The following is a 15,504-nucleotide window of genomic DNA, read 5'->3' on the forward strand; positions in this document are numbered from 1 at the left end:
ACTTTAAAAGAGACAAGTTTCTTAAAAGTTTAGCAGACATAATTTAAATTTTTTTTAACCCAGGCGTTGTCACTATTTTCTTTTCTGAATATAGACTACCGGACGATCTGAAAGCACCGCTGTTCTGAGACGATACTGATCTGGGGTGTGGGCTTTATAATCAATCAAGAGATAACCGTGAGGAATACTTGTGGCATCATGATAACATTCCATAAAAAATTTTGTATTCCCAGCAAACATCTGTCTAGCAAGAACATTCACCTGACCGCTGTCTCTAGGGTTTTTAAACAACACCAAATAATTTGTGTTCAGACTTATAGTCCTACTGAACTTGCCTTGAATAAATAGGTTCTGCACTATTTTTATGCAGGACATATTTTTATGGTGTGAATATTGTGTGAAAACACGTGACACTTCTAAGTTATTACTACATTCATCCATTAAATCATCCAGAATCAGTAAATTGGTTTTTTCTGGGGGGAACAAATGATCATCATCGAAACTCTCAGGAATACCTTTAATGAATTTCACATCATACATTTTCAACAAATCATCATAAAGAGGCTGCCATGAATTGTACACAAAAATAACATTTTCGACATTTTTAGAAAACATTTTTTCACAATTTTGTAACAACATTTTTACAAAAAACGTCTTTCCTGAAAATGACGGTCCACTTATAATACAAGTAAAGGGGTGTTGAAATCTGAAATCAAAAACACCTGCATCTTGAACACCCCCATGACCAAAAACGTTGTCAAAACCCATAAGGTACTGTCGAGTAATCAGGGAGAAGTACTCTTTTGGTGTAGACTACCTTAAATTTTTTGACTAATGCCTTGTTGTGCAGTGTGAACTGGGTTTTATTTCTCACTATGGTGTCGGTGTGAGCCAGTACATGCCTGCTGTTATCACGCCCACTAACATAATCATCAACCAGCCCGATCAGTGTGTCTAACCTAATGGCTTGGGAGTTTACAGTATTTAGTGTTATGCCTTTAGCCTTCATACACACCTTACCCTTAGCGGTACTATAACCATATGACTTGGGACCGGAAGATGCAAAGATATTGATATAATCTCCACCATCCAACTCGTCAGTAAGTTCACCGAGATATGGTCCTAGCGGTGGGTCATATTCACCTTCTCTATATGTGTAAATGACACTGTCAGTGTCACAGTATAAGACCCGCTCTCCCAATTTTTCTAGAAGATCATAAAGTTCTAATCGCCCGTAACATGTAGTAAAAGCTCCCAAGAATACGTTAGTGTCACGCGTCGACTTGCCTTTACCGTATGGTTGTGTGTACTGAACGAGTGCGATAGAGTCTGATAAAAAGGAAAAATAATTTATGTCATGCCCCTTTGCAAAAATGTGCCGAGCAAACTGTTCAGGATCTGAAATTAGTTCTGAGCTAGGAAGCTGTGATTTCAAGCTGAAGCGTCCCCAAAGTGAATTAAGAATTTGCTTATTTATGGAACGTCGTGCGGCATTAAATGTTATATTATCGATATTGAGTTTAACCCCCTCTTTTTCAAAGTAATCTTTGACATAAGACTCTTTCTCCTCATCAGTCACTACATCCTCTGGAAATCCGGAACTCTCCTGTTTAAACTGTAAAAAAGTTTTAACATAATCACTAAATAGTGTATCAGAGCGTTGAGAAAAATGCCAAACTTCATACACCTCAGAGACAACATAGCCTCGCTCCACAGCTTTTGACAACTCTACGCTGACCCAACATCCTGTCAGGGCCCTTTCCTTATCAGCATGCTGGCAGGGGGTGTCCTGATTTTGTTCTTCAGCACATGATCTGCAGAGTGGAAACATCAGCCTACCCCCTGTTCTATAGGGCAAAACAGGGTGAAATAAACCACGGGGCGGTATGACCTCTGCTTTGATGAATCCGAAATAATTTTCAAGATTTTCAAAATCTTTAAAAATTATTTTTGGATGCCCTACCGGATAGCTTTTTGTACTTTGTACAAAAGGGTAAAGAGAGGTGATGTCTCTGTAAAACACCTTTTCATCGTCCGATGTTTTGTGGTACAGCTTAAATGCGTTTACCCTACCTCCGAATAATGCATCACGCGGTTTTAATCTTTCAGGGTGTTTGTATGTGGACATGAAATCCATCACACCGACATCTGAATTTTTAGCCGCTTTCCAATCACACTCCCACATGAACTCTACCTGTAAGCCATACATCCGCTGCAAAATTTCACACCTGTCATTAACCTGTCTTCTGAGAACCCCATAAGACAATTTTGATAACGGGTTTATATCGTATGGATTATAACAACGTTCGCATCCATGATAAAAACAGCCTAAAAAATCAAATGCTTTTTTCACACGTCCGTCGTCATAAAAACCATCGACATGATATTTACCAAATGACACCTCGCCGCCATTTAGCGCATGTTGAATTTCTATGGACCGCGATTTTGCAACATATTCTAGCCATTCAATTGAGGCATTTGAATATGTTTTGTTTTGATTTGTGTAGCCGTCATTACGAGTCAGTGCCAATGTATCTTTTGGCAGAAATTTGGACTTGTACACACCCATGCAGCAACCGGCAAGTGTTGTAAAAGTAAACGGGTCGAGATCTGTACACAAAATGAACTCATGACGGTACTTTATGCATGCCTTTCTCAACAGCACAACGTCATTTTTACCATACTTTGCCAGTTCTTTTTTAAAATCAAAGACTTTGCCTGAGACTGTACAGTACCATGCATCAAAGTCTGATCTCTCTTTGTCTGACATCGTCTCATACCCGTAAAAATGTTTTTCGGGGTATGGGCCTATGTAGCAGTCGTTTTCGGCACGATTGAACACATGTGGAAAATAGCCCTTCTCAATATTATCTAGCTGAAATGCCTCAGGGGTCTTGGATAGACGCATTGGCATGAAAAGGTATGAATCTAAAAACCTTTGCTTGTATGTACGGTCAAACATGAAGATCAGACGACAGCCGCGCATTGTGATTTTTGGTGGTATTCCCATCCTAACAAAATATTCCAAAAGTATGAAATTGTCAAAACCAGACGCATTGTGTGCAACCCATGTATAATTACGATACTTGGGTCGTCTAAATTTTTTAATTAGACGATCCACACAATCAACTCCCTCAGCCACAAATTCTTCCCCGTTAAATGTAATCGCACACACAAAATTGGCAACGTGTTTACCATTTTCAAATCGTGTCTCAAAATCATAGAAAATGTAACGATCGCTCGGCTCCATAGGTTGGTATGGCTGTATAAAGCATTCATGTTCTCCACCAGTAGCCAAACTTTCACCACAGTGGACGCAATATTCAGCTTCACAACGATGTGGCTTGGGTTTGGATCCACTGATGTAGTAACGCCTGTTACACATTTTACAATATTTTGTAACATCGCATTGTGCAAACTGTTGTCCTGGTGGAGGTTGTTTATGCATCTCAAAACAGTACCTTGATCTACAGAAGCGCAAGCAGTCATTACACTGTATTATTTGTTTTTTTTGGGTATGACAGTCTGGGTAGTTGCAAACGTCACACACATATTCACATCTGTGATTTCGTCTACATGTATAGCCTACATGACAATACTCACAAACGTATGGTGTACCTATGAATGCTGTTAGGTTTTTAATCAAAAAGTAATGACCGTCATGCAGGTATAAATATGCCGTTTTGGAATGTGGCTTGTCTGTGGTAGTATACTTTTCCAACATCCCAGTGTTCGAACGATAAAAGGTTACAATTTTGATATTCAGCATCTGTTCAAATCTCGCTATGTCATCAAATGCTATTTTGTACTGAACTTTGTGGCCGGCTGTTGTTTGCATGTTTGCTGCTATTGCTTCAAGTTCTGAATGCGACTTCTGAGGGTTTAGAAAGTGTGCTAAGCAAATTGTAAAACACAGATTATTCGTGATATTTGTAGGGCAAAACAAATTCATTTTGTTCCTTCTAATCACTTCGTCATGTGCTAGATCTTGTATCTTCCGACGACCGCCGCCATTTTTACATGTCGCTATTGACACACACAAATCCAACGCCTGATCCGCCTGTACTTCAGAGTTGCTTTGCATTATTTTTTCAAGCTGGTTGATAAAGAGGTCTAAATCATAGTTGTTGCGAGGCGACAATAGTGTATTAACATCAGACGTCAGACTCTCCCCTCTCAATGTAATGTTTATTACACCGGAATCACCGGCTAATAATCTGGAGAATGAAACTATTTCAGACAACAATTCATGTAAAAATGTTGTATAGTCTGCTAAATCTGCGGATGATATCTCCCGCAGGTTTATGCGTCTATGTATTTCCAGACCGTTAAACCGCGCTCTAGGTATTACAGTGTACTTGTGCACACTACCGCCTTGTCTCACTAGTGTTTCAATTTCATCTTGACTTAGACCCATGTTTGCTGCGGTGGGGTTAAATGTTTGGTAAGGACGTGTATCAGACCCCTCACCTGTCTGACATGATAATACAATCTGATCCTGATCTGATTTTGAATTCTGTTCAGACACACTGCTCTGAGATGTATTTAAAAAGTGATCCATATCAAAATCAGTAGTAGACCATTCATCACATGCATCAATGTTCTGAGACATGTTTAAAAATTGATCTGGATCAAAACATAGTTCTCGTTGATTATCCTCAGATACATCACTGTTCTGAGGAGAACTCAAAAACACATTCAGATCAAAAGATGGTTCTGGCTGATTATCGGACATGGATTGAACTGAATTTAATAGTTCTATTAACGCATCAGTCGTAGATCTAGGTCTATCCATATCCTCAACCGTTTGAATTAAATGACGCAATGTTTCTGTAGTGTTTTGTTGGTTGTGGTGACCATCATTACTATCTCCTCTAAATCTCACTGTACGATATTGTTCATTACCATCTGAATCCAGACAACGTTTTGTGGCCATTTTAACACAAATTTATTTACGGTAGTTAAAAAAAAAAAAAATACCAATAGTTGTACAATAAGTAAATCAGTTACAAAAACTAATCATTCAAATCAATTACTAAAAATCTAAGTATATAGAAACCCTAAAATGAGCGTCTAAAACATAATACTACACATAAGACATATTGTAGAAAAAAGACATGCGATTTAAAAGAAAAAAAAACAACTTACCGAGATTGTTGTTTGCGTGTGTTGACCAGCAATGTCAATAATTGAACAGTCAATTTATTATCATTCATTAATATCTGTTGATCATTCATTATTTTCTGTTGATTGTACATTATTTTCTGATGATTAGCCATACATCGTCGAACTAAGGCCGCATGTTCCTTTGCATCAATTTTTAACTGCTTTAAATCCTTTGTAGCAGTTGCGATGAAAAGCTCGATGGTCCGTTTATCTCTCTGTTGCTGCGATGCAATATTGTTCAATCCATTTGATAGCTGTAAAAGAAGCTCCTTGTACTTCAGAATGTCATTTGTGGCAACTTTTGCATACGTGTTTGATTGATCCACAACTGGCACCGGTTTTGTGTTTTGCTTGTTTTTGTAAGCCTCCTGGTTGGATGGTAGTGTATCAGAATCCGAATCTTGCACGGTGGTGGCAGCGTGAACCGGGATCTCGTTTGAGAACTCAGAAGCATTCCAAACATTCACCATATCGTCGTTCCATTTTTCAACATCGTCCTGACTCGAAACAACATTTGGGTCGGTCTGGCCTGTGTGTGTGAATAATGCTAATGAGTAAACATATCAACCAGATGTACATTTTTTTTTCTATATCATTAAATAGTGATAACATACCTTGTGATTTTCTTGGTCGTTTTGGTTCAGGTGTATTTGGTATAACGCTTATTTCGTCAGATGTAGCATCCACATGAACCTGTGCTGTAGTGGTGACTACTTTCTGCTTTACACCACCGACACGACGGTCTCTCGGCACAATATTCCTTTTACGTCCTAAAATAAATGGAGGGTATGATTATTAATATTATTTTGGTAATAATAAATATAACAATGACTGATCTAACAATACATACTGCTCGTTCCTGCACGTGTACTTGTTGTGTAGACCTCTAGTAGACCGGTAGACCGTTTGTCGTCGACACGGCTGATGATTTCACTCATAGACGCTATAGTTAAAACAAACACAATACAAGATTTTTTTTTTTCATTATTATTTAACACATGTGGAAAAATAAACAAGAAAAAAAAAAAGTTTTTAAAAATTACCTAGTGGTAATGTGTTTTCATGAATACTCGTCAGGGGTGACGACACATTTATACACGCTAGTAAAAAAAAAAAAGACAAGATTTTTTAGTGGATGTAGAAAACATGAAAATAGACAAAAAAAAAAAAAAAAAAAGTTTTGCTAAAGAAATACCTGATGGTGCGTCTTCATGAACTGTCCGAGGTGCAGACGACTCGTTAATACACTCTAGTAAAAAAAGAGACAGACTAATTTAGCGTGTACGCCTATAGAAACATAAAACAGACAAAAAAATAAATAAAACGTGAAAAGCAAATTTTACCTTGTGAGCTACGATTTTCAGCAAGATTTTTAAACTCTAATGGTGACAATAAAAGAAGAAAATTATGACATATCCCATCACACAATACCGTAATGTATAAATAAAAACATGTCATATATATATATATATATATATACATATAACAAACCAAAAAAAACATACCGTCAGTATTCAGCGCTAAAATCTCAGCCCATATCGCCTGAAGTCCTGGTGTCTGCAGAGAGAGGGGTAGTTCGCCTTTTAAGCGATGTCTGATTTAATAATCATGTATAATATTAAAAAAACGATTGCTTTAAACAACAGTATTTTGAATATTTCTTATATATAAACTTACCATTAGAGGTTCCTGCCATTTTTATTTCCGGAACAGTTTATTTTTTTCCCCCAAAAAAATTGAAAGCCGAAGTCTTTTCAACCACGTTGGTTTTCCGAAATACTGTGATTTTACTCTTAGGGACGAGGGCTTAGTGTCTTGTAAAATGATGTGTGAAAAAAGTGGGCGTGTGTTGATAGTCCACACCTCCAATGTAAAACACACATTGTACTGGTGTAAAAAAACAAAACAATTTTAATATACGAGTAAAAGTATATATTGCTCAAATAATGAAATAAATTAAGATATATTAAATAATACACATCTTTTCTTTTAGCCAGTATATCGATTTTTAAAACATCTGATTGAAGATCTGCTTTTGTGTATGTGTAAGACAATTAAGCATACAATGAATATTATACATTATTTATTTCACGCATTTATACATACACATTTTTATTTTTTTTTTGTGAATATAAAATATTTGGATTTTTCTGCACTTTTCATTGTTTCTTTTTTAAAACATCCTTTTAAAAATAATTTTGTTGTTGTTGTTTTTTACCACAACACATGGCTCCGATGTGAATTAAAGTACCACAGACTACGTCACAGCAGGAATAAACGAGATAAGGAGAGAAGCTTTTTTCTGGGGGTACAGATGTATACATAGCCACCATTCCCATACAGTAGGACGGCAGATAGCACGACGACCAGGGTAGTTAGATAAAACCAGAACTTTTTAAGATCAAACAAAGTTTTCAAAGTAAGACCAAAATCAAAGGATCCTCAGTCAGCGGTATACGATCGATTGCCCGATTACACCCCAACAACCTGAAACCCCCCTACATACACTCACAGATTGGAAGGAGCTGGAATGCCAGAAGAGCTGCATAGGTTGTAAAAATGACAAACCATACACATTGCCACAAATCTAACTATACTGTAAATCTTTGCCAAAATCAGCCCGACACTTGGTTCAACTGTCAATTTGGGACAAACCGTCATAAATCCTACCACTAAGCAGGGACCCTAAGCCTGTGAACTGGGGAAAGCTGCCTGTCATTGGTCACCAGTCTTACATTCATGAAACACATTGGACAAACCATGCCATAAATTATTACCATACCGTCCAAAACATACTCATAAATTATTGACATAAGGCAATAAATCATCTTGACACTGTGTGTATTATAAGACTACTATTCATACACACTCATTCACTATGGACAATTTAGCTTACCCAAATCACCTATCTTTGTATTTGTAGGGGAAAACGGAGCACCCGGAGGAAACCCACGCGAACACGGGGAGAACATGCAAACTCCACACAGAAACGCCAACTTACCTAGCCGAGACTCGAGTCAGCGACCTTCTTGCTGTGAGGCAATCGTGCTACTCACTGTGCCACCATGATGTCTGAGGGCACAATTAGCTAAGCATAAATCATTGAATAGAATTAGACAATTAGTATCTCACTTTAAATGAAAAAAAAGAAAAAAATTTACAATTTTTTTTTTATTAATTTATAGACAGTCAAAAGTTTACATAGATTTCCTTGGTATTTTTAGCTTCGCTTTTAAATAGTATAACTTTGGTAAAATGTTTTGGGTATCCTTCCACAAGCTTCTCACAATAGTTTGAAGGTTTTTTGACCCATTCCTCCTGACAGAATTGGTGTAACTGAGTCAGATTTGTTGGTCTTGTCTTGCTTGCACAAGCTTTTTTAACTCTGCCCACAAACTTTCTTAAGGATTGAGTTCAGGGCTTTGTGATGGCCACTCCAAAACATTCACTCTGTTGTGCTTAAAGCACATTTTAACTAATTTGGCAGTATGCTTAGGGTCATGGTCTGTTTGGAAGACCCATTTGTGGCCAAGTTTTTATTTCCAGGCTGATGTTTTAATATGTTGCTTCAATATTTCTACATAATATTCTTCTTCATGATGCCATCTATGCTGTGAAGTGGACCAGTCCCTCCTGCAGCTAAACAGTCCCAAAACATGATGCTGCCGCCCCCATACTTAACAGTTGGGATGGTGTTCCTAGGCTTGTAAGTTTTCTACCTTGTTCTCCAAATGTAACACTGGTCGTTATAGCCAAACAGTTCAATCTTAGTTCCATCAGACCACAAGACATGTCTCCAAAAATTAGTCTTTTCCCCCGTGTAATTTAGCAAATTGTAATCTGTCTTCATTGTTGATTCTGGCTTGTTGATTTACCCATGTTGTCACAGAAGGAATCAGTGTGTTTGAGGATTTCCTTAATTACTATTCTACAGTTGTGCCTCCAATTAAATCAAATGTTGTCAATTAGCCATTCAGAAACTTCCAAAAACCTTGACACCATCATCCAAGCTTTTTTAGAGGCATAATAATCCTATTGTATATAAACTTGACTTACAAGAAAAGTTATAACAATTTCTCAACAAAATATCTCTCTCATTATTCTGTTATTAAGCATAACAGAAACAAATTTGATAATCCTAACTTACCTAAAAGAGAAAAAGTTTAGCCACATTAACATCTGACTTTTTTTAATGGTTATGTGCCTTTTCAAACAGGGTATGTAAACTTCTGGTTTCAACTGTATATAGTATTTACAATGCATTTCTGTAATAGGAACTCATTTTCACAACTATATAGTGTTCAAAACAGGCTTACACAGCATTATTCTAGACAAAAAATGAGAATCTTTTGCATTTTGGCCATTTGAATTGCATTTGGGGGGCAAGAAAGTAAAAAAAAAAATCTTAGTGTAAACAACAAAAACATATTTATGTGAAAACGGTAATGTCATTTAAATGTTCATGTGTGAATTTTCTCCCGCCAAAACAACAATGCAGGACTACAGGACTGTTTGAGCACAGAAATGCAGTGTTTCTTCACACTGTGACATCACTACCTGCTGGCCTGACATAAATAATACAGCATTACCAGTCATTTTCATGAATTCATAAGAACAATTGATACAATTTAAATAGTTTTCTTTTGGTATGTAAGACTTCTCAAAAGTACAAACACAATGTTTTTTCTTTCCAATTTTCAAACGTACAGAAGCAAGCGTTATTCCTATGGAAATGACACCACAGGCACACATTTCATGAGCCTGACTTAGTTTCTTCACTGCGTCAAGCACAAAGCATAATCCATCTCAATGCTGAAACTAGATAGCATCAGCACAACCTTTCCATTAAGGCCATGTGGACTGCAAGAGATATCGCACGCGCTCACCAGCTGAGGGGAAAGAAACCAAAGCCTGCCTTTCCGGAGGCCAGCAATGAGCGACTGGAAGTGGATTGGAAAAAGAGCGCAGGAGCTCATCCAGAGGAGGCAGTGCAATTTGCCATTCTCAAGAAGCCTCTCTAAATTGAAGCTCATCTCCGACTGCAAATGTCAAATTATAGCGATATCCTCTCATCTGCGCATCTTCTTTTTCATGTCCAAGTATAGCGTGCGGCCCCTCGCTCCTTGTTTCCCTCTCCTTGTCTAGCACATCCTTTTTTTGGCTCTTTGTTCTTTCTGGTTCAAAAAGCGCAGCCCCACGGAGTGTCAGCAGGGATCGCTTCAAGCTAAATCAAACTTCTTTTCTTGATTTTTTTTGTTGTTGTTGTTTGTTTGGAAAAAAGAGAAATCTCCACTGTCCAGAGAGACATGCCCACATGCATTCTGACTAAAATCCACAACGTGTTTGCGCTAGTAAACAAGCATCATGCATGCTTTTGATTGGAGATGCAATGAATTTAAAAAGGTAGATGAAAAATGGAAAAGCAACACAATCTTGATGAAGTACATGAATTATAAATGAATTAGACAACAAACTTGAAGTGCAATATTTTGAAGGGTCAATGACAAACAAGACAATGGGCTCTATTTTAACAATCTAGGTGCAAATTCTAAAGCACATGGACTTTGTAAGTGGAAAAACTAAATGCTTCTCTAGCGAGAAAACAGAACAAAGCCTCCTCCATTTGGTCTCTTTCTCTTTGCTTTACTTTTACTCTTTACTTTTCTCCTTTACTTTCATGGATAAGGAAACGATGTTATGTTCACTGAAGACATCCATTAGCTTCATATTTTAGTTTAGGTGCAAAGATTTGTTTCGAAAGTATTCCGCTTCAAATTGTGTGTACAGAATCCGTTATGGAAACACCGTCTATTTATCACTATGGATCGTGTCAACTGACAGATGCGCTGTCTGTTACGTACATGACTGTTTTGAGGATTGCATAGGAGGGGCGACAGTACCTGTAATAAAAAAGGATATATATTTTTTATATTTAGATTTTATATTTATTTCAAAGTGTTTTTATGCTTAGTAAAATGAAGCATAGAACAGACTCACATTGAAAAGCATTGGATGTTGCCTGTTGGTTTGCCGGTATGGGCTGCGTATAGGGAGGATTGCCTATTTAATGTTTATTTGCCACCCTTCATAGAAAGATTAAAAATACTGGAAAATACCTTTACGGGATGATAACGGGATAGAATAGTAAAATACGAGAGATTCCCGGGAAAAAATAGGAGGATTGACAGATATGACACTCACTAGTCTACAAAGAGGTACAAATGGATTTGCTATTTAAACAATGTGACGCAAAACGTGGAAATTAGTGATGTGCTGGTCTAAAAAATAGCAACAAATCACGGCAAATATGTCTTGCATCTTATTACGCGGGGTGTATGAGATAGGGCCCTAAAGATCTTTGCATATTCGCATCCTAAAAATTTGCCATGTGGAGAAATGTGCTACAAAAAATTCACTTCTGTAAACAAATGTATCCTTAATTGAGACTGACAATCCAGTCAAGCTCAAAATTATTTACTGGAAAATTCTGATTTAAACATTTTGTCCAAGTCAAAATAAAAGCTGAGAAGTGTATAATTTTTCTGCAACGATGCCTCTTGTACATTATCTTATTATCTTTTGGAAGAAGCTTGTGTCATTTCTGGTTAAAAAAATAAAAATAAAACTTGCTGGTTGAATAAAAGTAACTTTAAGTCCGAATTTTCCAGGGGTACGAATTATTTCCGGCTGGACTGTCAAAGGCTGTGCACACACACACTCTGCTTGCCAAACAGTGGAATGGGAAGGGTGCACAACAGGCACTGAAACCAGCATACAGTACTTATGGTGTACAGCAAACCAGTTGCTATACAGCAATGATTCTTAACCATCCTTAACGCATTCAGTCTTTAGATTCCGCACTTTGTGAAAAAGGGCCCTGTGCTGCAAGTGACATCATTCTGCATTTAGATTTTTGGTTGTACAGTTGCTCTGAATTGTGAAAACGCCTGTTTTTTATGGATGCAAGTAACGGAAAAAAAAAAACCTGATCCATATTTTTTTTCCTGACAGACAAAAGTTTTGGAGGAAGTGTGTAAATTCGATTAACACAACGTGAGGTCAAATTAATGTTAATATCTGCTAATTAACCTTAGTCCTGTTCAAAACTAAATTACTTAAAAAATATAGGATTTTAACTCTTTAATTGCCACTGATTTGGTAAAAAAAAAAAAAAAATGTATTTTTAGTATAAAAAGTATTTGTGGTCTTTTTTTTTTACCTTTTATCAAAGTGTGAAACCACATCACCTTTGATGCATTGTTTTTTAATAATTTTATTTATTTTTTCTTACTAATTTGCTTTTGGTTGCTGTTTATGCCTTGTAGACTTCCATTATAACCACATTTTTTTGATTACAAAACCATTACACCATATAGTCATGCGTTTTTGATTGTTGGTGGTTTTCCCTGTTGGGAAGAGGTAAAATTTGTATTTTTTTTTTATTGTTGATCATCAGTTGGCACCATTAACCCTTTAGTTAGGCCTGTGCCACAAAAAAATCTTAGTTTCTGGTTTTATATGGAGTATAACAGCAAGTGTGTGTCTCTGTGTCTGAGCTTGTGAAAGTGACATTTACGCACTTACCTTGAATCAAAATATGCTCCGCTATAATATAATATATCATAATAGGCATGTCAGCTCTCAGAACTACATGGAGTAAACAAAAACAAAGACTGTGTATCAAATGTGGTTATACAGGAATGGGGCAAGAGCAACCACAGTAAATTAGGGAAAAAAACATGAAAATCATTGCATCAAAGCCAATGTTGTTTCTAATCATTCACATGTTTAAGACTTTAATAAAAGGTTAAAAAAAATTACTTTGTCAATTGAATTTATGTAATTTTGTGTTTTTTCAGCAAATCACTGTCATCATTTGTAAATTTGACAATTAAAGAGTTAAAATCCTGTAATTTTCTAAGCAATTTAGTAGTTTTGATCCAGACTGAGGTTGATTAACAGATTTATGAAAAAAATAGAAATAAAATATTTATCTGATGCTTTTTTTACAGCAGTTTATCTCAGTGCACAAGGGTTACCATTTAAGACCAAGCCAGACTCACACTGTGAGATTTGTTCATCTGAGATGAAATTAAGAAATCCTGAAATCCTAGGCTAAAATTTGTAGTCTTTAATGACTGGTTTGACATGTTCATCTTACAACTGTCAAATCGTAAACCAATGAGAGCAAACCACTCAAAATCAGTGTGACAACTTGTTAAAAACCACAAACCACATGTTAAAAAAGTTTTTTTTGTTTGTTTCTTTTCTTGTTGGTGAGGCATGTTATGAACAAAATTAACAATTCAGATAGTGCTGCTTGGTACCATTTAAAATGATTATTGTTGTTGTTATTTTCAAGTAACAACATGTAATTATTATATATATTTTTTAAACTTTTCAGTGATTATATTAGCTATAAATTTGTTTCAGAAATAGTGAATTGTGTTCTAATTCTGATTTATAGAGGTGTCTGATTGGTCGTAAAGCTGTTGTTTTTTTATATTACAATTTGTTAGTACAGTTTGTGCTCTCAGCCTGAAGTTGAACTCGTACAGTAAATCTTCAAACCTACAGCACAGAAAATCTTCCACATCGTGTGACAAGCAGAAAGAGCTGGTGCGGAAGCCTGGCAGTGTGTGTCCAAAAAAAAAAAAAAAAAAACGATATCGGTGAGTTACACTGTGTCTAAACCTGTTAGCACTGAGCTCCACATCTCTACCTGAAGAGTGTTGCACACCGCACTATACACACCTGCTGATAAGACAAATCTCACTAATGCTAAATCAGGTTTATAACTTCTGTGAATGTCTAAAAAAAGCACACAACTCGAAGAATATTTCTTCTACATTTTTTATTTTATTTTATTTTATTTAAAAAAAAATGTTTTAAGATATTTTTTATTGATTTAAATAAGCAGCTATTTATTTATTTATTTATTATTATTTATTATATTATTTATTTATATATTTTTATTTTTTTATTTACTTAATATTTTTATTTGCTATGATTTTTTCATAATTACCAAAACCCTTTACCATTTACATGCATGTACTTTATGAATATTTGTATTAATCAATGATAAATTGTATAGATCAAAATCACTAATAATGTCAAAAATTATGTTTTAAATGATTTTTTTTACTTATTACTAATGCTAAAGATTATTATACTTAATTTAATTATTTAATATTTTATATATTTTTTGAGAAAATGAAAAGAAGCAGCGATTAATAAAACAAATAGTGATATAATATATACAGTTGAAGTCAGAATTATTAGCCCCACTTTGATTTTTTTCTCTTTTTTTAATATTTCCCAAATGATGTGTAAAAGAGCAAGGACATTTTCACAGTATGTCAGATGAAATATTTTCTTCTAGAGAAAGTATTGTTTGTTTTATTTCAGCTAGAATAAAATCAGTTTTTTTAATTTTTTTTTCTTCTTAAAACCTTTTTAGGGTCAAAATTACTAGCCCCTTTAAGCTATATATATTTTTTTCGATGGTCTATAGACCTTTGTTTTATGATAACTTGCCTATTTACCCTAACCTGCCTAGTTAACCTAATTAACCTAGTTAAGCCTTTAAATGTCACTTAAGCTGTATAGATGGTCTTGAAAATTATTTTGTCAAATATTATTTACTGTCATCATGGCAAAGATAAAATAAATCAGTTATTAGAAATGAGTTATTAAAACTATTATGCTTAGAAATGTGTTGAAAAAACTTTTCTTCGTTAAACAGAAAATAACCAGGTCTTCAACTGTAATGGTGGGATGTCTTTTCTCATTTTCTCGGAAAGTGAAAAAGATAAAAAACAATTTGCACACCAAACATCATTACGTTTTGAGGGCAAATATCTAATTTCAAGGGTATCGGTCTGTCTCTTCGCTGAACAAGCTGGTAGAAATTAATGTCATCTGTTTGTGATTGTTTTGTAAGTACCGTTTCCTCAGGGGAATTGAAATCGCCACACGACCTGCAGCCACAATCCCAGATAAGGACACTGCGGTGCCGGTAGCATCGCTCTTCAATTCCTTCAAGAAGAAACAGTCATCAAACTCTTATCAAACACACTCCAGGGCTTAAAGACAGCAGAGAACCAGACGCTGAAGGTGAGATGATCAGGTTGTTTTGGTCAAATGCCCACTTACTGAGGAAATTCAAAGAGATGATTATATTAACAGATGTTATTTATAAGAGTCTCCATCACAGAAATGGAAATATCTCACAAATGATAGATTATCTTCCATTGGACACAAAAGGAGATATTTAGTTGAAATGTTCATGCTGCTCTCTTTAAATACAGATTGTTAACAGAAAAAAGTGTATGTGTG

The 15,504-nt window shown here is 35.7% G+C and overlaps 1 protein-coding gene across 2 annotated transcripts; it reads right to left on the bottom strand.

Annotated features, from left to right (window-relative positions):
• Positions 1–503: 503 nt before the first annotated feature.
• LOC147838502 (uncharacterized) lies at positions 504–6,949 on the bottom strand. 2 transcript variants are annotated; one of them, XM_087304396.1, is made up of 8 exons: positions 6,844–6,949; positions 6,672–6,723; positions 6,510–6,545; positions 6,362–6,415; positions 6,210–6,266; positions 6,017–6,109; positions 5,781–5,936; positions 504–5,695 (listed from the first exon to the last, which is right to left on the bottom strand). In XM_087304396.1, exons 1-8 carry the CDS (start codon positions 6,844–6,846, stop codon positions 5,145–5,147), a joined length of 1,002 nt encoding a protein of 333 aa, XP_087160522.1. In that variant the 5' UTR covers positions 6,847–6,949; the 3' UTR covers positions 504–5,144. The 2 variants fall into 2 exon arrangements, with proteins under 2 accessions (XP_087160522.1, XP_087160523.1); XM_087304397.1 differs by lacking the exon at positions 6,210–6,266.
• Between the last annotated feature and the right edge of the window lie 8,555 nt (positions 6,950–15,504).

The sequence above is a fragment of the Danio rerio genome, chromosome 22, assembly GCF_052040795.2.
Source record: "Danio rerio strain M-AB ecotype USA chromosome 22, GRCz13ab, whole genome shotgun sequence".
Lineage (NCBI taxonomy): Eukaryota > Metazoa > Chordata > Actinopteri > Cypriniformes > Danionidae > Danio > Danio rerio.